The 25,032-nt window shown below is 35.0% G+C and overlaps 1 protein-coding gene across 1 annotated transcript in view; it reads left to right on the forward strand.

Annotated features, from left to right (window-relative positions):
• Positions 1-25,032, forward strand: part of NPEPPS (aminopeptidase puromycin sensitive) — a 78,975-nt gene that overhangs the window by 26,937 nt on the left and 27,006 nt on the right. Inside the window, exons 4-12 of the mRNA XM_044676506.1 lie at positions 5,672-5,793; positions 7,198-7,305; positions 9,260-9,460; positions 9,899-9,995; positions 10,104-10,137; positions 11,011-11,125; positions 14,110-14,274; positions 17,322-17,426; positions 18,916-18,976. Coding sequence (XP_044532441.1) covers positions 5,672-5,793; positions 7,198-7,305; positions 9,260-9,460; positions 9,899-9,995; positions 10,104-10,137; positions 11,011-11,125; positions 14,110-14,274; positions 17,322-17,426; positions 18,916-18,976 — 1,008 coding nt within the window. The remainder of the gene's footprint in view (positions 1-5,671; positions 5,794-7,197; positions 7,306-9,259; positions 9,461-9,898; positions 9,996-10,103; positions 10,138-11,010; positions 11,126-14,109; positions 14,275-17,321; positions 17,427-18,915; positions 18,977-25,032) is intronic.

The following is a 25,032-nucleotide window of genomic DNA, read 5'->3' on the forward strand; positions in this document are numbered from 1 at the left end:
CTTGATTTTAAAATATTTTATTTGGATTACCATCTTGAAAATGGGTTTTTAATTTTCATCCAATAATATGTGTGATCATATAGGTATATACTTGCAAGCATTCCGTTTTTAAAATTACATTATGACTCTTGTTCATTTTTAGTAGATTAAATATTATGGCAGATCTTTTGGAAGATTCAGATTTATTGAAACTAAGTGCAATTCCTAGGTCACCAGAGTTGTCTCTGTCTCTCTCGCTCTGTCTCTGTCTCTCTCTTAAAAAAAAAAATACCCTGACTTTCTATCTTAGAATCATTTCTGAGTATTGGTTCCAAGGTGAAAAAGCAGTAAGGGCTAGGCCTAAGCTAGCTACTAGGCAATTGGAGTTAAATGACTTGCCTAGAGCTTGCCAGCTAGGAAGAGTCTGTGGCCAGATTTAACAGTTGCCTCTTTAAATGAAAGAAAGATGGACTGGGAGAGAAAAGTACTCACTTCATTCTGTTTTAAGTGGGTCATCTTATGTAATTCACTATAATATTCAAAGAACATGTAAGTCAAAATCATGTTTTTAAAAATAATATCAGAGATGTTTTATTTTATTCTAGTTGATCTTCACTTGATCCTTCTATTTGATCACTCAGTTTTTGACCTTTTTTATGCCAGATCATTAATGATCTATGAGGTGGTTAAATAAAGGAGGTCTGCTGTTTAAAGCAGCCCTATAGGGAATGCTTTTTATGAGGCAGGAATCCTTTTGTAATGGAAACAGTCATTCCAGAATTTATCTACCTTGGTCTCTTCAGATGGTATCAGAGTTTCTTAAAGCAGTTCACACCTGTATTTTAGAAGATAGGGATATTGACTAAAGTGATGTCTTCCAACAGTAAAGAATTTATTTTAAATTTATGCCACTTACTCTGTGCTAGTGGGATTCTATTTAATATTAAATTTATATTCATGCATTTTAAGTGAATTTTTAATTCTGATGAGTTAATTTTTTTCTAAGTTGTGCTTTAGCCATCTGTAGCTAAAATTATTTTAACTTTGTGTGCCTTGTCTACAAAGTTTCTAGTAATATATTACTGGGTGGTAGATTTCATATCTATAATAATAATAGCTAAAGCTCACATGGTTTTTAGTTTTATTCATGTTTGTTCAATGAGATCTGATAATTGTGATTTTGGTTAAATAAAAATATAACTACTCCCAAAAAAGGTGAAATAAAATTTTATGCCAGTTTTATTCTATTCCTTTTTATCCAATTATTAAGAGAGACAGTATTTACCTTATTACAATTATAGTCTGTATTAGTATGGAATACTAGGATTCTATACTAGAAAAGGAACTTAGAAATTCAATAATCTATTTTTTATAGTCAAGTCAGTAATCATTTAAGTACCTGCTTTGTGCTCAGTGCAAGGGCAGCCCTTCTTTTCAAGGATATCAGTCTAATAGGAGAGACGTAATGAAAACAACTATATACAAACAAGATCTAGCTGGGATAAATTGGAGATAATCAGCAGAGGGAAAACACTAGCATTATGGGGGATTGGGAAAGGCTTGGAGAAGTTGGGATTTTAGTTAGTGTTTGAAAAAAGGATCCAGGGGAAGCTGAGGAGATGAAGAGGGAGAAAGTTCCAGGTATTGGGAACAGCCAGAGAAAATGCCCACCTACCTTTATAACCCTATAAAGTTATAAAACTTCAATTGCCTAGCCCTATGTTGCTGAACCTATGGCATGCATACTGGATGGGGCTGCTCCCTTCCTCCTTTCCATGTAGGCCCAAGAACATTTCTCACATGACTTACCCCTCTGCCCACTGCTTCCTCCTTCCCCTCTCTAGGGTAAGGTGGGGTGGTGGCAAGGGGCTCACATTCAGTGTGAGGGTTGCAGTTTGGGCACTCAGTCATTAAAAGGTTCTCCATCGCCAGCTTAGCCCATTCCACTCTTCAGCCTTGGAACCCATACTTAGTATTGATTTCTAAGACAGAAGGTTAGGGTATTTTTAAAAAAGAAAGAAAATACCCAGTCAAGAGACAGAGTGTCCATTTGATTGCCGAAAACATGGTGGGATGAATCAAGTGTTAAGAGGACCAAAATTATAATGAAACTGAGACCATGAGGGTGATATTGCAGTCCTTACTTCCTGTCATAATTTTCATAGACAGTTGTAGAAATTTGAGCATTGAGTCACCATGGTTCTCATTTTCTCTTCAAAAAACTAGAGGTAGGACTAGATTCTGACAATCGGGAAACTGTTACTAAGATACCCTATTTGGCATTTCTGTGTTGTCCATTTAAATCTGAACTCAGGTACTTATAAACTAGCTGCCCAGAGCTATATGGTGAATTACATAGTGGTCTGTATTTTATTCATTAAAAGACAATGTATCTGTATCCCCTCCTTAACCTTGTGCTAAGGTCCAAGAAATTTAAAGAGTACAAAGTGAAATACTTGATGGGTAGAAACTTATGTTGCTGCTTAAACTTACTAGGCCTGTGGATAATTTCCAGGGCTGTTGTCTTACTTCTTTCAAGAGCACCAAATTCATTTTAAGAGAAACAGAATTTTTGCTTTTAATTGATTTAAAGCCACTTGATATACTCTATTTTGAAATTCTCTTGGGCATGTATTCTTTGCTGAAGAAGAGTGAATTTTAATAGTTTCAACAAGTGGTTTTTCTTCCCTAATAACAGCATGAATTTTTCACAGATCCTAGGTGGGCATTAGTAATCTTTTTATTTTACCTTATTAAACCACTAATCGTGCAAACTATTAGTTAATTTGCAGTTGAGCAAAAATAATTTTTGAAGCTGGTACCATCAAGAGAATGCTGCTGGTTGCCTGCCTTTGTAATACTTAGCAACCTCAGCATTGGTGGTTAGTGTCCTGTGGAGTGACTTTTTTTTTTTTTTTTTTTAAACCCTTGCCCTTCTGTCTTGGAATTAATACTTTGTCTTGGTTCCAAGGCAGAAGAGTGGTAAGGGCTTGGCAATGGGGGTTAAGTGACTTGCCCAGGGTCATACAACTAGGAAGTGTTTGGGGTCAGATTTGAACCCAGGACCTCCCATCTTTGGGCCTACCTGGAGTGGCTTTTTGTGGTGAAATACTAGTAGCTGTTCAAATTTAGAACCAATTCAAGCCCTTCTCTTAAAATTTTTTTAATTGATTTTTAAAATTCCTTAACAGGCAAGATAATTTAAGGAACTAGTGCCCTTTGATCTTGATTTTCTTTCATATTTATATACCAAACTGATAGTTTTTTGTCCCAGGACAAAAATGTCCCATTTCTTCTTCAAGGCATGAGAAAGCACATAGACATAGAAAATTTTTTATTTTTTGTTGTCTCTTCATTTCCTGTTAACAGAATGGCATGTGAGGTATGTTTATAAGGCATTATGATCAGTTTTAAAACACATGCCAAAATATGCATGTTAAAATAGGTCACCTTCAGTGCCCTTGGGAAGCTATATACATTTCAGTGATGCTGTTAATACTTAAATTATTTTTAGAACTCTTCTTTTAAAATCAATTTCAAAACCAACTTAGAAACCCCTACTAGAAAAATAAGTTATTGTTTTTTTGTCCAGAGCATTTTGTGTAGTTTGATCAGTTACCTTATTTGTCCCTAGAGTCTTTGGCACTGTCAAATTAAAGAAGTTGCATGCCATCTGGTTTGCCACTCATCTTAAGCAAAGCCCACTGAGCTATTCCATCTGGCTTTCAGTTGAAACCTGTTGTGTACAATATGAGTTCCTTGAGAGCAAGGACTATCTTCTTTTATTTGTATTCCCAGAACTTGGTACATAGTAAGCATTTAATACATGCTTTTTTGTTCATTTATTCATTCATGATTGACTGACATATAATCTTTATGTTCTGAAAGGGTCATTCCAAAATATTCTGAATAATTGCAATATAATTAGAATATGTGTCTTCCAATGTGACTGATTGAAAGATGATGGTCCTTTTCTGGATATATAAATTCTGGTATGTTTCTTTATAGTCATATTCCTCATTAAGCTTATGAATCTTCAAAGCAGTAGGTTTAGGTCATTTAATGAATTAATAATAAATAATAAAGTTTTCATTTTTCTTTGTGTAACCTGGTTTGTGAAATATAGGTGACAATTCTGCAGTTGTTGATTTCTAGTAATTTTAAGTTTAGATCTTTAACCCTAAGAAACAGATGTAATCTGTTTACTCTGAAAGTCAGGTTCGGATGAACTGATTGTGCTGACCTAGGACAGAATGAAATTGTCTAGTTTTTGCTACATTTTTATCTGTGTTGCATTACTTATAGATTAAACATATGTAATTATTTGCCATTTGAAAACTTACATAAATTCAAAGGCTTATTTTATTGACATCTTTCAGGCCAGTCCTTGATTTTTCTTAAAGGTATTAAGGTGTTATATTACTATGGTGTCAAGATAAAGAACCATTTGTCCTTTTTGGAGTGTTTACAGAGTTTTTTCTTAGAAATTTATTATTGACAATTTCTTAAATTTTATTTTTGTATTTTAACATCTTAACAAACATCAGCAAACACAAGCATTCTAATATACAAAGGGTACCCCCCAAAATATGAAATTTTCTTCTGTTATATAGTCGTGATTTAAATACACACACACACACACACACACACACACACACACACACACACACAAACATAAGATTTTTAGATATGTGTTTGGCAGAGTGGATTCATGTCCCATCACTAAATTACTGACTATGTGGCCCTAGGCAAATTACTAGCCCTTCCAGTGCCTTAGAAATGATCGAAGACAATAAATTGCAAAGAAGTTGCCAACTGGCAGTGGTTCCAGGAATTTCCAGTGTCAATGAAATTACCAGTCCAGTCTCCCTTTCACTATCCTGTATGAAATTTTAAAAGATTTTCCATTGCTATCAAGACTTGAGGAACAACTAGGTAAATAGAGTGCTAGGCCTGGAGACAGGAGGTCCTGGATTCAAATCTGGCCTTGGACACTTCATGGCTACATGACCATGGGAAAGTCACTTGACTTAGCTCTTATTGCTCTTCTGCCTTGGAACTGATACTTAGTATCAATTTGAAGATAAGGATTAAAAAAAAAAAGTTGAGACATCTCTCACATTAGTCTTCTAAAATCCTGATCGGTCAACTGCTTTGTTCAGAATTTTTTCATTTATTTTCCTTTACATTATTGTAGACATTATATAATTTGTTGTCCTGGTTCTGCTTATTTGAGTTGGCATCAGTTCATATAGAAATCTTAACAAGGTTCTCTTAGTTCTTGATATTTATTATTTCCTGTGGTGCAATAATATTCCTTTATATTCATATATCACAATTTGTCTAGCCATTCCTATTTTAATAATTTTAGAAGATAATTAATAATGTTACATGATTATATGAGCTTACTTGTGTTAAATAAGATCTGATACTTTGTTTTTGATAACAGGAAAATATAGTCATCCCTCCAAAAAGGTGAAATAGATTTTTAAACAGTTAATAAAATTCATTTTAGAATTATTTCCAGCACCTTAATTTTAGCTACAACCCTTGTTATCTTTTTGTTTTTAAGGCAAACATTTGAAATAAGGATAATAATTTTAAGTTGTGCCAACAGAATAAAACTGCTTTGAAAAGTCAGCAATTTATAATTACCTGCATGATAGTAGTTTTCATTTGTCTTCTGTTACAGGTACAGGAACATTAAAGATAGATTTTGTTGGAGAGTTAAATGATAAAATGAAAGGTTTCTATAGAAGTAAATACACCACTCCTTCTGGAGAGGTGCGTTATGCTGCTGTTACACAGTTTGAGGTATGTACTGTTTTCCCTACTACTTTAATTTTTAAAATATTAGTATTTAAAGTAAAGTTCATTCCATTATTTAATATACCTAATTGAAGCCAAATGATATGGACCTCACCTATATTTGTGGTGAAGATTTTCAGAATCTTTGTCTAATCTTCAGTAAAATAACTATAATGGTGATCGAATCTTCACTTGTGTCCCAAAAGTCTCAGCCCAGTTTTAACTTTAAAACTGGGCTGAGACTTTTGGGACATCATGTACAGCTACATTTATAAGGAAAAAATCCAGACAGATAGATACTTGAACTGAATGTTTAATGTTTGAATTGATTATAGAAATGGAACTCTTCATAATCAAATGCATTCTTTTGGTGTTTGAAAACAGTTGTAATTTCCTACTAAAACTAGACCACCTAAAGAATAAAGATTATTTCTTGTATAATGGGGAATGTTATTTAGAACTCAATTACTTAGAGATTTTGACTTTATCTGCCAAATGCCTGCTTTTTTTTTTTTTTAAACCCTTGTACTTTTGGTGCATTGTCTCATAGGTGGAAGAGTGGTAAGGGTGGGCAATGGGGGTCAAGTGACCTGCCCAGGGTCACACAGCTGGGAAGTGGCTGAGGCCAGGTTTGAACCTAGGACCTCCTGTTTCTAGGCCTGACTCTCACTCCACTGAGCTACCCAGCTGTCCTGCCTGCTTTTGTTTTCTTTTGAGAAAGATTTGGTTGTTGGATTTTTTTTAATACATATTTTAGCTTTTTTTCCTTTTTTTGTCAAAAGGGAATATTAATTTGTGGAAACTAATAGAGCTGAGTATTACATTTGTTTTTATTTAGCAGGAAATATATATCCCATAACATTTCTATTCCCATTAAACTATTCCTAGAGAGTTTAGACTATATAATAATTATTATAATATATAGTCCATGCTATAATAATAGTCCATGCAATTCCCATTAAACAATGAAGCACATTGGGATGTCTAGAATTGAGTTCTAAGAACCAGATAAGTTGAGGAAAACTTCTCCAATGGAAAACCATAACTGCTCTGCATGTCACATGGTCTTTCTATTCCTTAGCTCCATAACTTTTACCTTTTTTTTTTTAAACAAGGGAGCTGACTTTTCTTCTTGTCCTATCCTAGCCTTATATAGTTAGTTTTACATTGGTTATAATGTGCCTTCTCTTATTGGGATGAACATTATTGGTTAAAGCTGTTTGCATTAAGCTTAAAGTAAATGCTGAAATTTTTGTGATGAAAGCAGAATTGTAATTTAAATTATTGCTATAGTATTTATTATCAAGACTTTTAATAAGTAATAGCTAACAGAAAATCCAATGTTTTATGATTCTTCATGAAATTTTCTATTTTGCTCATTTAGGAATTATAATTTTTTCTTTTCTTAAGGCTACTGATGCCCGGAGGGCTTTTCCTTGCTGGGATGAACCTGCTATCAAAGCAACATTTGACATCTCGTTGGTTGTCCCTAAGGACAGAGTAGCTTTATCAAACATGGTGTGTATGGGTAAATAAGTAGTAATTTGGAATTTTTGTAACAAAGCTATTAGAAGTTTGATTTACTGGTTTAGCTTTTTCTTAAATGCTTTTATTTAATTTACTGTCCATACTCTTTTGAAAGAAATGACCTCTTAGAGCAGTGATGGGCAAACTATTCCCCGCGGGCTAGATCCAGGCCCTAGTTTGCCCATCACTGCCTTAAGCAATTCCTTAATCACTACATCTGAATGTGGGGGTGGAGTGATTAGGGAATTGCATAAGGCAGTGATGGGCAAACTACTTGGCCCCCCCTGTGGAATAGTTTGTCCATTATTGTCTTAGAGTATAGTTAAAAGCAAAAAAAAAAAATAAATAAAGCTAAGCAAGAATCTAGTTAAAACATAGTCATAATTTTTCATTACATAGTGAGGGGAAGGAGTTTGGCTTTTTCTCAGTAAGCTGTAAAATTTATGTTTATGTCATAGGAAGTATATTGGTAATAAAACATTTTAGAATCAAATTTTTATATAACCAAGGCTAACCTTACTCATAAGTAAAGTAACAGTCTATTTATATCGTGGTTTTTAAAGGACTTCCCTGGTCAGTGACATTACAAGTAGGCAGAGCTGAAGGCAGTCATGATATGATTCCAGTAACACTGGAAAGACGCTAGTGCTCAGAAGCTTCCAAATTGACTTCTCCCACCCTGACTAGTGTTCCAAGTGTCCAGAGTTCCACAGTTTTGTTCCTTTGTTCTTTGTCAGCTAATTAAAAGGTAAACATACCAGGGAAAGATGTAATAATACCTAAAGCCAAAACAGCAATTTGTACCTTTAGGCCTTTGAGTTTTTTTATTCTTACTTAAGATTTGCTTTTGTTGATATAAGTAGGGTATTTGAGTTGTAGGAAATAATGGGACTTATAAAGTGTAAAAATGGTTGGGGCCTTCACAGGTAAACTATGGTTAGTTTTTCAAACTGTCTGATGTTGGATACTCTACTCTCACCTGTGTATGCACAGCAACCACACCCCAATAAATGTGTCAACCATGTCAACAGACTGGCTAAACCAGGTTGAAGGTAACCAACAGACCTCCAACTCATTGATGAGCCAAGGGGATGTCTATCCCAAGCATGTAAAGACTTCAGAATGGGCAGAAGAGAACAATTTGTTCCAAAGGCCATGAAAGTGGCTAAAGCAGGTGCTGCAGAGCACTTAGAACTTGGTCAGATATTAAAGATGCCAAGATTATCCACTGCATTCTGGGCTGTTGGCCAGTTGTCCTTACTTTTGTCTCATCACTTAATTTCAATTACATTGGAAGAGAGAATGAGATTGATGACTTGTGCAGCTCTGCTTTACTCAAATCCAGTTCATAGTGGCAAGTCAAGATATCACCCTGTGATGTCACTAGTCTTCTTCCTAAAAGAAGTAGGAACAACTTGGTTAAGAAAGGATTTCAAAAAGCATTTCTTTCTAACTCACACATTGTATAACATTTTCCCATTAGCAAATCACATATTCACCTGCTCTAAGTATCTTTTATGATTCAAATCCTTGGGGCAGCTAGGTGTCTCAGTGGATAGAATACCAGGCCTGGACCTGAGAGGACCTGGACTTGAGAGGACCAGACTCTACCTAGCTGTGTGACCCTAGGCAAGTTACTTCACCCCATTTGCCTAGCCCTTGCTTAGTGTTGTTACTAAGACAAAGTAAGGGTTTTTTAAAAAGGTAAATCCTTCCCAGAGAAGTTATATTTTGATCCCTAATATGCAGTATAAATAAGTTAGAGAGCTTTCAGTACTTGATTGGGGAAGTCAGGGCTATGTAATAGACCTGGACCTTTTGTGGGTAGAAATTGATAAGGGTACTATATGGGAAAGAAGGAACTAAAGAAAAGTTTTACTCTTGTAGATTGGCTGTGCATATCAGTAACTAACTTATATGTCTTTCTTTTTCTGGTATTTGAAAGAACATAATTGACCGAAAACCATACCCTGATGATGAAAATTTGGTTGAAGTGAAGTTTGCCCGCACACCTATCATGTCAACATATTTGGTGGCATTTGTTGTGGGAGAATATGACTTTGTTGAGACAAGGTCAAAAGATGGTGTATGTGTTCGAGTTTATACACCCATTGGCAAAGCAGAACAAGGAAAATTTGCGTTGGAGGTAAATATGTTTGATTGAGATCCATGTTGGAGGATTTGCATTTCTGATGGATCATTTTACTTAATTTATATTATCACATAAAATTTGTTGTGTCTTTGTAGTTTTATTACTTTTGGGATAATAGGAAATCTGAACTTGATGGTGAGTTGGTTTACAGACATGTAAATCAAAAGAAAGACTTAAAAGAAATACAGACTTTTATTCAGGGACAGGAGGATAATGATATAATTACAACTTTAATACTATCACTTATTGACTAAAATTTGGATAACTATACTTTTCATAAATCTTGAGATTTGGATATCCTTTTGGAGGTGGTGTTTTTCTGCATTTAGAAACTTGATATATCCAGAATAGGTTCAGATTTCCCTTGTGATTTATCTGCCAATTACAATCAAAAGCTTTATCAGGCCTCTTCTTGTGTTCATGTTTTTGTAGGTTGCTGCTAAAACTCTGCCTTTTTATAAGGACTACTTCAATGTTCCTTATCCTCTACCTAAAATTGATCTCATTGCTATTGCAGACTTTGCAGCTGGTAAAGTAAATTTCATTTTATTGCTGAATTGTATTGATTTTTAATTATATTATGAGAAGGTAGAATGTATTATAAATATCTTAATTTTTTGGTGTTTATTTTGTAAAGGTGCCATGGAGAACTGGGGCCTTGTTACTTACAGGTATGTTAATAGTACATTGCCTGCCTCAACTTTCTTAGTTTGCATATATAAGAGCTGCTGCCATTGGACTTCATCCTATGTGAATATCAAACAATTACAGAGTAGTAGTAGTTTTGATTTAAATTATCATTATTTTTCCTTTTTTTTTTTTAAATGCTCCTGGATTGCATTTCAGAAAGTCATATAAGCATTTCACACCTACAGTGCAAAATTGGAAGATTTTAATATGAATGCTGATAGCATTTTTCAAATGACTCTTCTTGGTTAGACATGTCATTTTGCTTGATGTATGATCTCTTCATAATTATTTTCTCCAGCATTGAAAACTTCACAGTTGGGCATTTTCTAGCTAGGTTTTTACATCTCTGTTAGCACAATATAGACATGTAGGTTTTTAAAGTACTGTCTGTAAAACAAGTTCATAACTTCTACTTTTAGTTGCCTGCCCAGATGAACTACATTTTAAACATTCAGTTCAGTGTTTTGTTTTTTATTTATGTGGAATGCATTTTTTCCTTTTTCCATTTTTAGAGACACAAGATATTCTTCCTTATCTTTTAGGTGAAGTTCCATGATTTTAGACAGTCTCATGTTTTACCTTCAAAGCTAGTAGGTGCCTTTCTGGTTAAGCCTTTGATCTTTTATAAGTACTCAGGAATTCTATTAAGATCTAATCTAATTGGATTTTTTTTCCCCTGTCTTACACTATGTTCAATGGATAATGTTTTCCTTATAGGTCTCTGGAATTGAAAGTGATGTTTTTATGCACTATTTTGTAGGAAACTTTTTTCAGTGTTGTTTTTTTTATTATTATTACTTTGATTTCTCTTGCTGTATTAATCAGCTTTTTTCCTTTTTTTTTTTTAAACAAAGGGAGACTGCATTGCTTATTGATCCAAAAAATTCCTGTTCTTCATCCCGCCAGTGGGTTGCTCTGGTTGTGGGACATGAACTCGCCCATCAATGGTTTGGAAATCTTGTTACTATGGTATCTAATATTTTTAAGTGTTTTTCAATATATTTATCTTCATCCTGCTACTGCTGTACATCCTCTTCACTACACAGCATTTCAGGGGTTGACTGGAATATTGTGCAAAAGGAAATAATTGGGTGATGGAGAGGAATTATTTTAAAAGGTGTACCTTGAAAAGTGAGTTTCAAAATCCTATTGGCTGGGTGTTTTTAAATATTATTTATTAGCAGAAAGGGTGTTAAGCTTGTTTTCATATTTGCTTATAAGTGTTTCATTAAATATCTTTCCGACCTACCAAACTATTAAGTTTCAATGGTAGTAAGTCAGAGTTCCTGATCAAGTACCAAGCTAAACAGCTATTTTGATGCTGGGTGGAGCTTCTGAGGTCACTTCTTGAAACATTTTTATGGGTCTTTTGTTTTTACATTATAGTAATTTCTAGATATAATCTTTCTATGTTGTCATCCACCCCCTTCCTTTCTCTCCTTTTTTTTTTTTTTTAAACCCTTGTACTTTTCGGTGTATTGTCTCATAGGTGGAAGAGTGGTAAGGGTGGGCAATGTTTTTTTTTTTTTTTGCCCAGGGTCACACAGCTGGGAAGTGGCTGAGGCCGGGTTTGAACCTAGGACCTCCTGTCTCTAGGCCTGACTCTCACTCCACTGAGCTACCCAGCTGCCCCTCTCTCCTTTTTTTAAAAGAGGAAATCAAAGCAAAGAGAAAATGGTGTAGCTAAAAGGTGTTTATAAATTCCCACACTGTAATACTGAAAACCTTGTTTACTAGATTTCTGCAGTGAATAGTTCCTGTCCTTCAGACTTAGTCTGCCACTCTTCTCTTACCCCTTAAACAAATACTATTTATGGAAGCCAACTGTGTTAGAGGTTGGGGAATAGATTGCTATGCCAAAAGCACAGTATTTAATAAATGAACTAGAAGTAACACTGCAGTGAAAGGATTTGGAGATTCTGGAGCCAGCCAAATTCCCTAACTGTGGTATTCAGGCTGCCAAAGAAGAGAACGTGACTTGGATGGAGCTTGGGTCCATATGTCACAACAAGGAAAAGAATGAGGAATTTATCAAACCAATATGACATAGCTGAGATTTCTAAAGGAAGCTCACCTTTTTATTTTATCAAAATTAATCCTTTTCTTTGATAACTGCATATCTAAAATTTTATTTTGAGGGAGAAATGTTCTCCTTGAAATATAATTCAAGGGACAGTGAGGTAGCTCAGTGGATAGAAAGCCAGGCCTGGAGATAGCTCATCCTGGGTTCAAATCTAGCCTCAGACACTCCTAGATATGTGACTTTGGGCAAGTCACTTAACCCCAGTTGCCTAGATCATATTGCTCTGCTGCCTTGGAATTGGTATTAATTTTAACTGGTATCAATTCTAAAACAGAAGGTAAGGATTAAAATATATATTTGTAAATTCATTATAAAAATGGTATCCTTGTGCTTGAAATTTGAGAGGTTATGCAGAAGTATCTCACTGAAATAAGTTTATCTGTTTCTTCCCAAACAAAGAATGTTTGCACAGCATTTATTTAATTTATTTATTTAAGTCCCTCATCTTCCATTTTAGATTCACTGTGTATTGGTTCTAAGGCAGAAGAGGGTACTAGGCAGTGGGAGGTTAAGTAACCAGGGTCACACAGCTAGGAAGTGTCTGAGGTCAGATTTGAACCCAGGAGCTGCCAACTCTAGACCTGGCTCTCAATCCACTAAGCCACCCAGCTGCCCCCTGCATAGCTTTTATTTTTATTTTTATTTTTTTAAACCCTTACCTTCCATCTTGGAATCAATACTGTGTATTGTCTCCAAGGCAGAAGAGTGGTAAGGGTAGGCAATGGGGGTCAAGTGACTTGCCCAAGGTCACATAGCTGGGAAGTGTCTGAGGCCAGAACCTAGGACCTCCCATCTCTAGGCCTGGCTCTCAATCCACTGAGCTACCCAGCTGCCTCCCCCCCCCCCCCCCCCCGCATAGCTTTTAGAAGAGAGTGAGAGTTGTGGAGAGATATCTAGGAATGATTGCACTCTACTGGAAGAGTTTGTGTTTCACATTTTAATATAACTTTAATTTTCCCAGTCATTATATGCCAACTCTTTGATACCATTAAATTTAAATTAACTGAAATAAATGTATCTCATTGCATATAGATTAGAGAAAATTTTTATACTAGCTTATAGTCTTGGTTGGACTAAATAGCATGGAGTATTTATGACTAGTGACCTCTTAAAATTTATAAAATGGATATTGAAAAAAATTGTGACCTTAGAATTTGAAAGTTAATTTGGAAGTAATTTTGCTTTTAATTGGAATTCATTCTGCATTTGTCTTATCAAATATAATGAAAATTATATCAAGATCTTTTCTCAAAAAAAATGAGTGAAAGTCAGTTTTATTCAGCATATAATTTCAAATTGCCCTGTTACAAATAAAGAATTCCAAAGAGCTTTCAAACTACCATTACTATGTCACTCACTGCTCATGTCCTTCATAGTCATTCATATAATTCCTAAGTACCTACATTATGATTGACAGTAGCAATTTTTTGCAAGCATGGATAGGTTCTTGTACATTTCCTTGTTTCTACCAATACCCCTCTGTTCTCTTTGTAGAGAACTTCTGGTACAATCCCTACACAGACATTTTCTCATTTCTGATCTCTTTGACATCTCACCCATTGCTACTCTCCTTTTTCACATCTCTTTTTCCGATACATTTCAATATCTTGAAAGCTACCTGAAAGCGGTTAGTGTCATTTGAGAGACATCCTCACTAAACTTCTAAAGAATGGTTCATATGGTTCTGCTTGACTTCCTTTTTTATGAAACTGCAACTTTCTCCAAAGAAATGGACTACTTAAGTATTTTTAGTTGCTTTTGTAATTCATTAAATTGCTAGTGTTGGGGCATGGGTTAAGTGAAATGTTTTATGAATTAGTTGAATCGATGTTTTCTTAAAACACTCCTCAATTTAATTTAATTTTATTAGGAATGGTGGACTCATCTTTGGCTAAATGAAGGCTTTGCCTCTTGGATTGAATATCTATGTGTAGATCACTGCTTCCCAGAATATGATATCTGGACTCAGTTTGTTTCTGCGGATTATACGCGAGCCCAGGAGCTTGATGCTTTAGATAATAGTCATCCTATTGAAGTAAGTAAAACTGTTCCCTCCACCTCACCCCCACCCAATTAGCCCTACAATTAAAGTTATTTCACTTTTCAGTGAAATAACTTGTCATACGGGAAGTTTTCTTGAAGAATCCAAAAAGGGGAGAATATTGCATGGTTAACTTTACTTTTATCTGCTATATCTGATGTTCCAGTCTTTAAAAATCTAGTAAGACTAACTTCTAATTTAGGTTAGTTTTAAAGTAGACTGGGAATTTGTTTGATTTGGGGATAAATTTCTACTAGAATATTATATACCCTGGGTGGGATTCAGCAAATACTTCCTGACTGTATAGTAGTAAACTACTACCTCTTTGAATGATAGTTATGATGTTTTAGTCTAACATTCAAGATTGCCCTTCACTGTATATAGTTAATAACTGTAAGCTCTTTAGGGGTAAAATTTGTTGCCCTTAAATTACATTTTAAGAACTTACATGAAAAATTAGTGGAACATGGTAGGAAATACTTATCACATCTATGGATAGCGGAAGAGTTCAGAAGATAGAGAGGTGCTTAGGAAGTTCTGTGAATCATTTGATAAAATTTAAAAGTTTTTGAATGAACAAAATTAGCGGCTGAAATTAGGAGAAAAGCCAGATACTGGGGGGAAAATCTATGTAGCACATTTCTCTGATAAAGATCTCATTTCTAGGATATATTGGTAATTGAGCAAAATTTTCACAAATAGAGCCATTCTCTGATGAATAAATAGTCAAGGGATATGAATTGGCAGTTTTTAGAGGAAGAAATCCAAACTATCAATAGCCATATGGAAGATGCTTTAAATAGTTTACCAGAGGTATACAAAATTTAAATAACTAAGTACTACACCTCACACTTACCAGATTATCTAAAATGATAAAAATGGTAAATAAGAAATTCTGGACAGGACATGGGGAAACAGATACTAATGTACTGTTTGTGAAAATGTAAGCTAGTTCTACTGTTAATAAGCAGAATCAGGAAAACACTATATAGTAACAACAATATTGTGGAATGATCAATTGTTAAAGACTTAGCTACTCTCAAGTAGTACAATGATCCAGGGCAATTCTGAAGGATTTATGATAAAGAATGCTATCCAACTCCAGAGAAAGAATTGTTGGATAGGAATGCAGATGAAAATAAACAATATTTTACATGTTTATTTGGGGAGTTGTTGTGGGGTTTTAGTCTTATAACATTAGTCACTTGCAAAAATAAACAATATAGAAATGTTTTGCATAATACATTTGCAATTTGGAACTGTTGAAAAGGTGTTGAATATTTGCATGCCTTTTGACCTACAAATACTGCTCTTAAGTCTGTACTCCAAAGAGATCAAAGAAAGGGAAAAGAATCCGACAGGTACAAAAATATTCTGTGGTAGCAAAGAATTGGAAACTAAGGGGGATGCCTATCACTTGGAGAATGGATGAACAAATTATTATATATGAATGTGATCAAAGACTTTTGTGCTGAAAGAAATGATGAGAAGGATGGCTTCAAAAAAACCCAGGAAGACTTATATGAAACTGATCCAAAGTGAATTGAGCAGAACCAGGACAACATTTTACATAGTAACAACAATATAATAAAGATAATGAGATCTGAAAGATTTCCTAATTTTGATCAACACAATGACCAAACATAACCCCAAAGAACTCCATTTAAACATACTGCTCTCTTTCAGATAGAAAAGTAGAGTGCAGATTGAAATATCTTTTCTTTCCTTCTTTTTTGGACCTGACTGATGTGGGAATTTGTTTTGTGTGACAATACAGAATTGTAGTAGGTTGTTTTTCTTTCTTTCTCAGTGGGTAGGGACGGAGGAAAGGAAAGGTATTTGGAACTGAAAATAAAGTTGAATTTAAAAAAAGAACCTAATGTGAAAAAAGATTAACTTAAATCTGAAAGTTTTCAAGTTGGAGTCTAGAAATCTAACTATTTCCTTTGTCCTTCTTACCACTGTTGATTTTCATCTAACCTTTCTTTATCCTGGTTAATGTACATGGAAAAAAAATTAAGTTCTAAGAATAAGGGTCTTGAAAGTGTTTAAATAATTACTCTTAGTGTGAGATAGTAAGTGAAACATCAGTTGATTTAGGGTTCCCTCATTAAACTCTCCCCAGTCACCTAGCTTTTTTTCTTTGATTCCTCCTTTTATTCTACACAGTCTTGTTGGTTTGATTTTATTTATTTTTTAATTTAATTTAATTATTTTTTACAAATTACATGTAATAACAAAATTTCACATATATTTTCCAAAGTTATATGATCCCTCCTTCCTTCCCCCTCCTGAAGTTGTCAAGCAGTTAAATCTGGGCTATACATGTATTATGCAAAACATTTCCATATTGTTTATTTTTGTAAGTGACTAATGTTATAAGACTAAAACCCCACAACATCTCCCCAAATAAACATGTAAAATATTGTTTATTTTCATCTGCATTCCTACTCCAACAATTCTTTCTCTGGAGTTGGATAGCATTCTTTATCATAAATCCTTCAGAATTGCCCTGGATCATTGTACTACTTGAGAGTAGCTAAGTCTTTAACAATTGATCATTCCACAATATTGTTGTTACTATATAGTGTTTTCCTGATTCTGCTTATTTCACTCTGCATCAGTTCATGTAGGTCTTTCCATCTCTTTCTGAAATCATTGTGTTCATCATTCCTTGTAGCACAATGGTTTCCATCACCATCAGATACCACAATTTGTTCAATCATTCTCCAAATTGATGAACATCCCTTTAGTTTCCATTTCTTTGCCACCACAAAAAGAGCTGCTATAAATACTTTTGGACAAGTAGGTCCTTTCCCTTTTTTTTTTTTTAGATTGATTTTCTTTTGTGAGAGAATAATGAATAAAAAGAGATAAGGTCATTCGGTTTTGCATTGCTACTTAAAATTTGTGGCAGGTCACTAACATAATGAAATAAATTTCTTATGGTTTATAAAGTTATTAATGACATTAATTTCAGAAAAGTAATATAGCTTTGCAGTCTCTCTACTAATAACCTTGAATCATATCATGTTTGCCAGGTCAGTGTGGGCCATCCTTCCGAAGTGGATGAGATATTTGACGCCATATCATATAGCAAAGGGGCATCTGTCATCAGAATGTTGCATGACTACATTGGGGATAAGGTAAAAAAAATCTGCTATTTGGGGTAAAGTTTACAGTGAGATATTACTTTGTGTTTATGAATAAATGTGTTAATTTGTTAGTATGTTAGCCTTAGAAATGAATTTTTTTTTTTTAACCCGTACCTTCTGTCTTGGAGTCAATACTGTGTATTGGCTCCAAGGCAGAAGAGTGGTAAGGGTAGGCAATGGGGGTCAAGTGACTTCCAGGGTCACACAACTGGGAAGTGTCAGATTTGAACCCAGGACCTCCTGTCTCTAGGTGTGGCTCTCAATCCACTGAGCAGCTGCCCCCTTGGATTAAATTTCTTTTTTTTAAATGAAGTTTAATTAATTAGTTTAGAGTATTTTTCCATGGTTACATGATTCATGTTCTTTCCCTCCCCTTCTCCCACTCCCCTCCAATAGCCAACGAGCAATTCCACTGGGTTTTACGTGTGTCATGGTGGATTAAATTTCTAATGGCTAAATAAGTCCTTATTTATAGAAATGTTTCCAGATTTTCATTTGTCATTAGCTTTTGTTTTACCTTGATTGCCATGATCTCTTAGTTGACTATGTAAAAGAATTTCGATGACTTATATGTTAAGTGGAAATAGGGGAGAATCTTTTAAAATTTTTATTTAAAAGTATGAATCTAACAAACATAACCATTTTCATATTCAAAGAATAAAAGAGGCTTGTATATAAAACCTTGAGTCTCTTAAGAGTAACTCATTAAAATTTTTTAAAAATATATAGTAAGGGCCTCAGCCACTTCCCAGCTGTGTGACCCTGGGCAAGTCACTTGACCCCCATTGCCCATCCTTACCAATCTTCCACCTATGAGACAATACACCGAAGTACAAGGGTTTAAAAATATATATATAGTAAGTTAACATTGTATTAGTACAAGTATGGTCCTGCTTGTCTGTGACCTTTTCTGAATTTCCTGTTTCTTTTTAGTTCTTTTTGTTTTTTTTTTTAAAACCCTTAACTTCTGTGTATTGGCTCCTAGGTGGAAGAGTGGTAAGGGTGGGCAATGGGGGTCAAGTGACTTGCCCAGGGTCACACAGCTGGGAAGTGTCTGAGACCAGATTTGAACCTAGGACCTCCCATATCTAGGCCTGACTCTCAATCCACTGAGCTACCCAGCTGCCCCCCTTTTTAGGTATTTCTTAAGATTTTACCGATATTTTTTCATTTTTCTTCTGGGTAAGATTTTGTTTTTAATGGTTATAATAGTGGTGGAAGAGAAATGGATATAAAGAGTATATGTGTTCTCAAGTAGTAGGCAAAAGGATTTAGGAGGAAAGAAGATCCATTGACATTGAAAATGTATATCTCTAACTTTGAAAATAACTATAATTACCTTCAAGTACCAGAATGTAGAAACAAATTGAGATAAAAAGTAATATTTGTCTAATTCTGATAAATGAGAATGTCCATGTGGAGTTGGGCACAAATTTGACTTTGCAACAAAATTACCTTTTTAAAAATTGTGTATTTTCAGGACTTTAAGAAAGGAATGAACTTATACTTAACCAAGTTCCAACAGAAGAATGCAGCCACAGGTAATCTTAATCAGAGGTGTGCAAAGAAAAGAAGGTTATAACTTTATATTCAGGAAGCTTTCAGTGTGATTGTGAGATACTGACTCATAACAGTTTCAGATTTTCTCACAGGCCCAGTTTTCTATTTAGCTTTGTATACAGTAGGGTAAGTGAATTATCTTTGTTAAGGAGCAAGTCTCAGTAGGTCAGAAGTCATTGTCTTCTACTATTCTACTATTCTACTCAGCTGTATGTACTGCTACTTCAATTATTTAAAGGTACTAAATTAACTCAAGCATAATACCCTAGGCCACTATCCAGATTCTAGAACTTTTTCTTTATTATTAGACTTATTAGTTAAATTGGCCATTAAATCCATCTGAAAGTTTCTGTTTATAAAAATGGTCTTGAGATTATGAACTAAAATGAGGTGATTTTCAGTATGTTCTGACTATAATGCTCACAGTTACTTTTTTGGTTTCTAATGCTCACCCTTATTTACTGATTGCACAAATAAGAATTGATAAGTATTGCTCAAATACAAAAGTTCTGAGTTCTTCAAAATAAAAAAATGTTTTTAGAAGTAGGGAAGGATATGGAAGGCAGATATCCAAAAGCCAAAGTTCCCAATGTAACCTGGGAATATAGTTTAGTTGTAAGATTACTATGTTGAAATTAAGTGTTCTAGTCTCCCTGAATGTACTTTCTTTTGGTGCGTTTTTCTTTAATGTCCTTTTTAATTTTTCATATGTTAAAGTCAATATTAAGTCTGGGATGAATTTAGTAGGGGAGGAAAAATTGGAATGTAGATAAACCTTCAAAAGCAGTTGAAATTAAGGGGATAATATTGTGGTTACATTGTCAAGGAGTGAGCAGAAAAAGATCTTGTGACCAAGGTGACTGACTTGCATCCACTCTAATCAGCAAACAATTTATTAAGCATCTGCTATATTCCAGGTACAGTACTAACCTCTGGGAATGTAATTAATAAAAAGACAGTTCCTGTCCTCAAGGATCTTACAATATAGAGGGGGAGAAAACAGACAAAAGGAATCAGGAAAGGGGGGAGCAGGGCAGAAAGGCTAGAGAATGCCATGGGATATGGGGCTTCTTGTCTGAGGGAGTTAAGACCAGGCAGGGCAAGCAGTTGCAGAATGGAATGAGAATGCAAACCTGCTTGCCATTAAAATTGAGCCTAATGACCATCTTGTATTTTTTCAGTCTTCTGATTTGATTTTATTGTTTTCTTGATGTCACCTGTACTCCTTGTCTTCCATTTGTCCATTTCTAATTTTTAATGAGTTTTTTCTTCATTGAGGCTTTGTACCCATTTTACCATTTAACCAATGCTGATTTTTAAGGAATTATTTTCTTCAGTAGTTAAAAAAAAACACATTTTATTTTTTTTATTTTAATTTTTAAATATTTTTCTATGTTTAGATGATTTATTTTCTTTCCCTCCCCTCTTCCCTCACTTCCCTCAGAGTCAACAGGCAATTCTGCTGGGTTGTACAAATGTTATCACTTGATACCTATTTCCGTATTATTCATATTTGCTATAAAGTGATTTTTTAAAGCCTAAACCCCAAATCACATACCCATATATACGTGTAATAAATGATGTCATATGTTTTGCAAAAAATTTTTTTTTAATATTTCAATTTATTTTTAGCATTTTTTCTAAAAAATTTTTTCAGTTCCAAATTCTCTCCGTTCCTCTTACACTCACTGAGAAGGCAGTTATTCTTGTGAAATTATGTAAAATATTTTCCATATTAACCATTTTTCAAAAATAAGAAAATTATACTTCACTTTGCACTTAGGGTTCATCACTTCTTTCTCCAAATCTTTCACAGTTGATCATTATTACAGTATTGCTGTTAATATGCATGATAATCTGTTTCTTCTCACTTTACTTTGCATCAGTTCATATAGGTCAGGCCATGTTTTTCTGAACACCCCCTTCCCCAACCCAGCCCCAGTCATTTCTTATAGCATAATAGCACTATATCACAATCATCTATCACAGCTTGTTCAGCCATTCCCCAATTGATAAATGGTCAAAGGATATAAATAGGCTGTTTTCAGAAGAAATCAAAGCTTTCTTTACTCATGTGAAAATGCTCCAAATCACTATTGATTAGAGAAAGGCAAATTAAAACTCTGAAGTACCATCTCACACCTATCAGAAATGACAAAGGCTGGAAGGAATGAGGGAAAAATGGGTACACTAATGAACTGCTGGTAGGGTAATGAACTGTTTCAACCATTCTGGAAAAAAATTTGGAACTTTCACCAAAGGGCTAAAAAATTTGCACATACCTTTTGACAATACAGAATTAGGTCTGTATCCCAAAGATATTAAAGGAAAAGGACCTTTATGTACAAAAATATTTATAGCAGTTATTTTGTTGTGGTGGCAAAGAAATGGAAACTGAGGAGATATTTCTCCAGTGTTTTTTATAACTCAATTTTAACAAACTGTTAATACTCTTGTTTGTAATTTTCCTACATAGTTCTCATTTCTTTAACCCAAATTATCCTTGTCACTCTTCTTTGATTTTTTTAAGTCATTGTTTTGTTTCTCTAAAAAAATTCTTTTTTTATTTAGATCTAGGAATTTCCCTTAGACTTGTGTCCAATCTACATTTTTCTTTGTAGATATTTTCAAGTTGTCTTCTGTGTCTCTAGCTTATCTTTTACTATAGTAGCTTTTTATGGTCAGATTCTTTTTTGTTGTTGTTTTTTGCACATTTTCCCAGTTTATTTCTTGACTGGATTTCATATTAGCATTGGTCTCTGCTCACTTCTTTGAGTGCTGGAGGAGATTTGGATTGTATGGCCTTGGCTTAGGTCTTTTGTGTCGTCCTGCTGCTTTCACAGCTCCATCTGGGGACCTGTACATTTTAGGGCTCCCAAAGTGATGTGATCAAGGAAGAGGTTTGTTCAATGCCCCCCTAGTTTGTGCTCTGCAAGTCCTGACTGGGTTTAGGTGTGTATGGTTGAGTTTTTATAGACTGTTCCTATACTCAGGCACTGTTTCTTGGCCCTCTAGGAGATTCTGCATGTTCACAGAGACTAAACTGCTGGACCTCCCTCGGTTTTGTTCTCTTTCCCTGGTTTATTCCATTGTAAACTTATATGTGGGACTGAGCCTTAGAATTTAGTCCACACTCTGCTCTCAATCTCAGAGACACACCCAGTTGTTTCTGGTACTTGTTTCTAGCCCTAGAAGGGCTCCCGCTCCCTTGTTTCCATGACTGCTCCTCTCTGCCCTGAACTGTCTGGCCCTGCGTAAATGGACAACAGAGATGATATATAGCATCCATTAGTGCTCCTAGGGCTAGTAAAGGAGTCCCCTGGGATCTTTACTCAGATATTCAGATACTCTTAATGTCCCTGGTTGCTAGGCTGCTCATCTGCACTGCTCTTCTCGTTAGCTTTCATCCCAGTGCCTGCAAATCCTTATCTTCCTTAACTACCCTACACTAGAAAAATGACTCATTGTGACTTTTTCTTGTGTCCGATGAGAATTCATTTTGGTTCATTTTCTAGGTTGTTGTGGAAGAGGGTGGGATGGATGGGAGAGCTAGGCAAAAATGCTAGCTCTTCACTTAACCATTTTGACTCTGCCCCTGATTGCAGTCTTGTGCATGAAGTATCTTAAATTGATTCCTAGGATAGCACGTTTCTCTTAACTCCATAATCTAGACATATATGTCTCACAAATAACAATTTGCTCATCATGGCTAAAGTTCAACTATCAACTGGGTAGATTATTATACCTGTGTTAATAACTAGTATAACAACTTGCCAGATTGTATAATTCATTAACTGTTTTCATTAGTTATTAACATACCACAATGGTATGTAATAAGCCTAGCAAAGTGATCAATTATAGGATAAATCAATATTTTATTCTCAAAGCTTATTTTTATTTTTATTTTTTTAAACCCTTACCTTCCATCTTGGAGTCAATACTGTGTATTGGCTCCAAGGCAGAAGAGTGGTAAAGGTAGGCAATGGGGGTCAAGTGACTTGCCCAGTGTCACACAACTGGGAAGTGTCACAATTGAACCCAGGACCTCCTATCTCTAGGCCTGGCTCTCAATCCACGGAGCTACCCAGCTGCTCCCTCAAAGCTAATTTTTAAAAGCTGTTCTTTATTTGCCAAAATTCCTACTATCATTTTGTTTGCCTTTCCTACTTTGACTGATCTTTCTTTCTCAATGAACTTCTTGAAAGGAGTTTTAACTTATTCTTTGTTCTATTCTTAAGCTTCATGCAATCAGTCTACTAAAGCTGCTCTCTCAAAAGTTAACCTGTGACCTCATTAGGCCTTATCTTCCATAACCCCAAGCATCTTGTGTCTTTCTGAAACATTTTTCTCTTTCTGTTTTCCAGGAAAAAAAGGTTTACATTCATTTTTTTTTAAACCCTTGTACTTCAGTGTATTGTCTCATAGGTGGAAGATTGGTAAGGGTGGGCAATGGGGGTCAAGTGACTTGCCCAGGGTCACACAGCTGGGAAATGGCTGAAGCCGGGTTTGAACCTAGGACCTCCTGTCTCTAGACCTGACTCTCACTCCACTGAGCTACCCAGCTGCCCCCTACATTCATTTTATTATTATTTTTTTTGGTCTTTCATTATGTCTCTTCCCTGGCATATTAACCACCTTCTTCCCCTTCAAAGTGTTGCCCTTTCCTGTAGTCTTTCCCTTGGTTTTGCCCCCTTGTCTTCATCTGTACTTTCCATGCAGATAACTCCTAAATCTGGATCTAGAGCCTTTGACCTCTTTCAAAAAAAGCTCCAGATCCATAACCCAACTATCTGCTGGATATCCATTCTATGTACCATTGGCATCTCATATTTAATATATTTAAAAGTGAATTTGTCATCATATTTTCAAAATCTATGCTTCCTTCAGAATTGCTCATTGTATAACATCAGCTTACAGGGGCCTACACAAAGACCCAAAGATTCTAGTCCTTTTCTCTGCCCCTAGTTAACTTTGTATCTTTGGACAAATAACTTGAACTTTTCCAACCTGTAAAATGAGAGAATTGGATATAGATTATGCTAATGTCCATTCCAGTTCTAATCCTGAAATCTTAACTTCTTTAGACTGATATTCTAAGTCCTTCTGCTATACCTTTCTAGTTTTATGGCTCAATATTTGCTTCTGAGCAATACGATTAAACTAAGCCAGGACATACACTATTTGATTAACACTCCTGTTCTTTTTCCTCTGAGCCAGGTACTGGTTCAAGAAGCATTTAAGTACCTATGTCCTCTAGGGCACATAGGTGGTGCTTTGCATTAGGAGAACATTAGATACTTACTAGCTGTGTGGTCCTAGACAAGTCACTTAACCCTATTGGCCTCAGTTTTCTTATCTGTAAATGAGATGGAGAAGGAAATGGCAAACCACCAAACAACAACATGTACCCTGAACTTCTCTAGGTGCTGAATATATAAAAACAAAATAGTCTATGCCTCCCTCCACACCCTTCCCATCTATCCTTTCAATTCTTACTTGGCTTCAGAAACCCAATTTAAATTTTAACTCCTCTAGAAATCATTGCAAATGATCTCCTTCCTCCTAAGGTAGTTTCTTCTTTTTCTGAATTCACTAAATACTTGACAACCTATTACTGTACTTTTATGTTCTAACCTTTATTTTAATTGTGAGCATACTATCCCCTTTCTACTTGACTGAGACATACTATTAATCATTGTATTCTCAAGCATAGCACAATATTCAAGACATAGTAGGTGCTTAACACATTAATACATGCCTTTTTCTTTGAATCATTGAGAGTAGGTAAATAAACTATCAGACTGAGCTAGACAATCAAAAACAGAGACACCTTACTGACTTGCCAGTTAGTAATGAATTTTTAACTGCTTTCCATCTGAACAAAGAACAATTAGGGCTCTCTATCATTTGTTTTAGTGTATAGCAGTAAATAATTTTTAGTAGAAATCAAATATATTTCTTACAGATATTGGCAAATAAAGTATTAACTAAACTTAAGCCCTGGTAAAAAAATGAAAACAAGGCTATTCAACTACAT

This window comes from Gracilinanus agilis, chromosome 4, assembly GCF_016433145.1.
Source record: "Gracilinanus agilis isolate LMUSP501 chromosome 4, AgileGrace, whole genome shotgun sequence".
In the NCBI taxonomy this organism is placed as follows: domain Eukaryota; kingdom Metazoa; phylum Chordata; class Mammalia; order Didelphimorphia; family Didelphidae; genus Gracilinanus; species Gracilinanus agilis.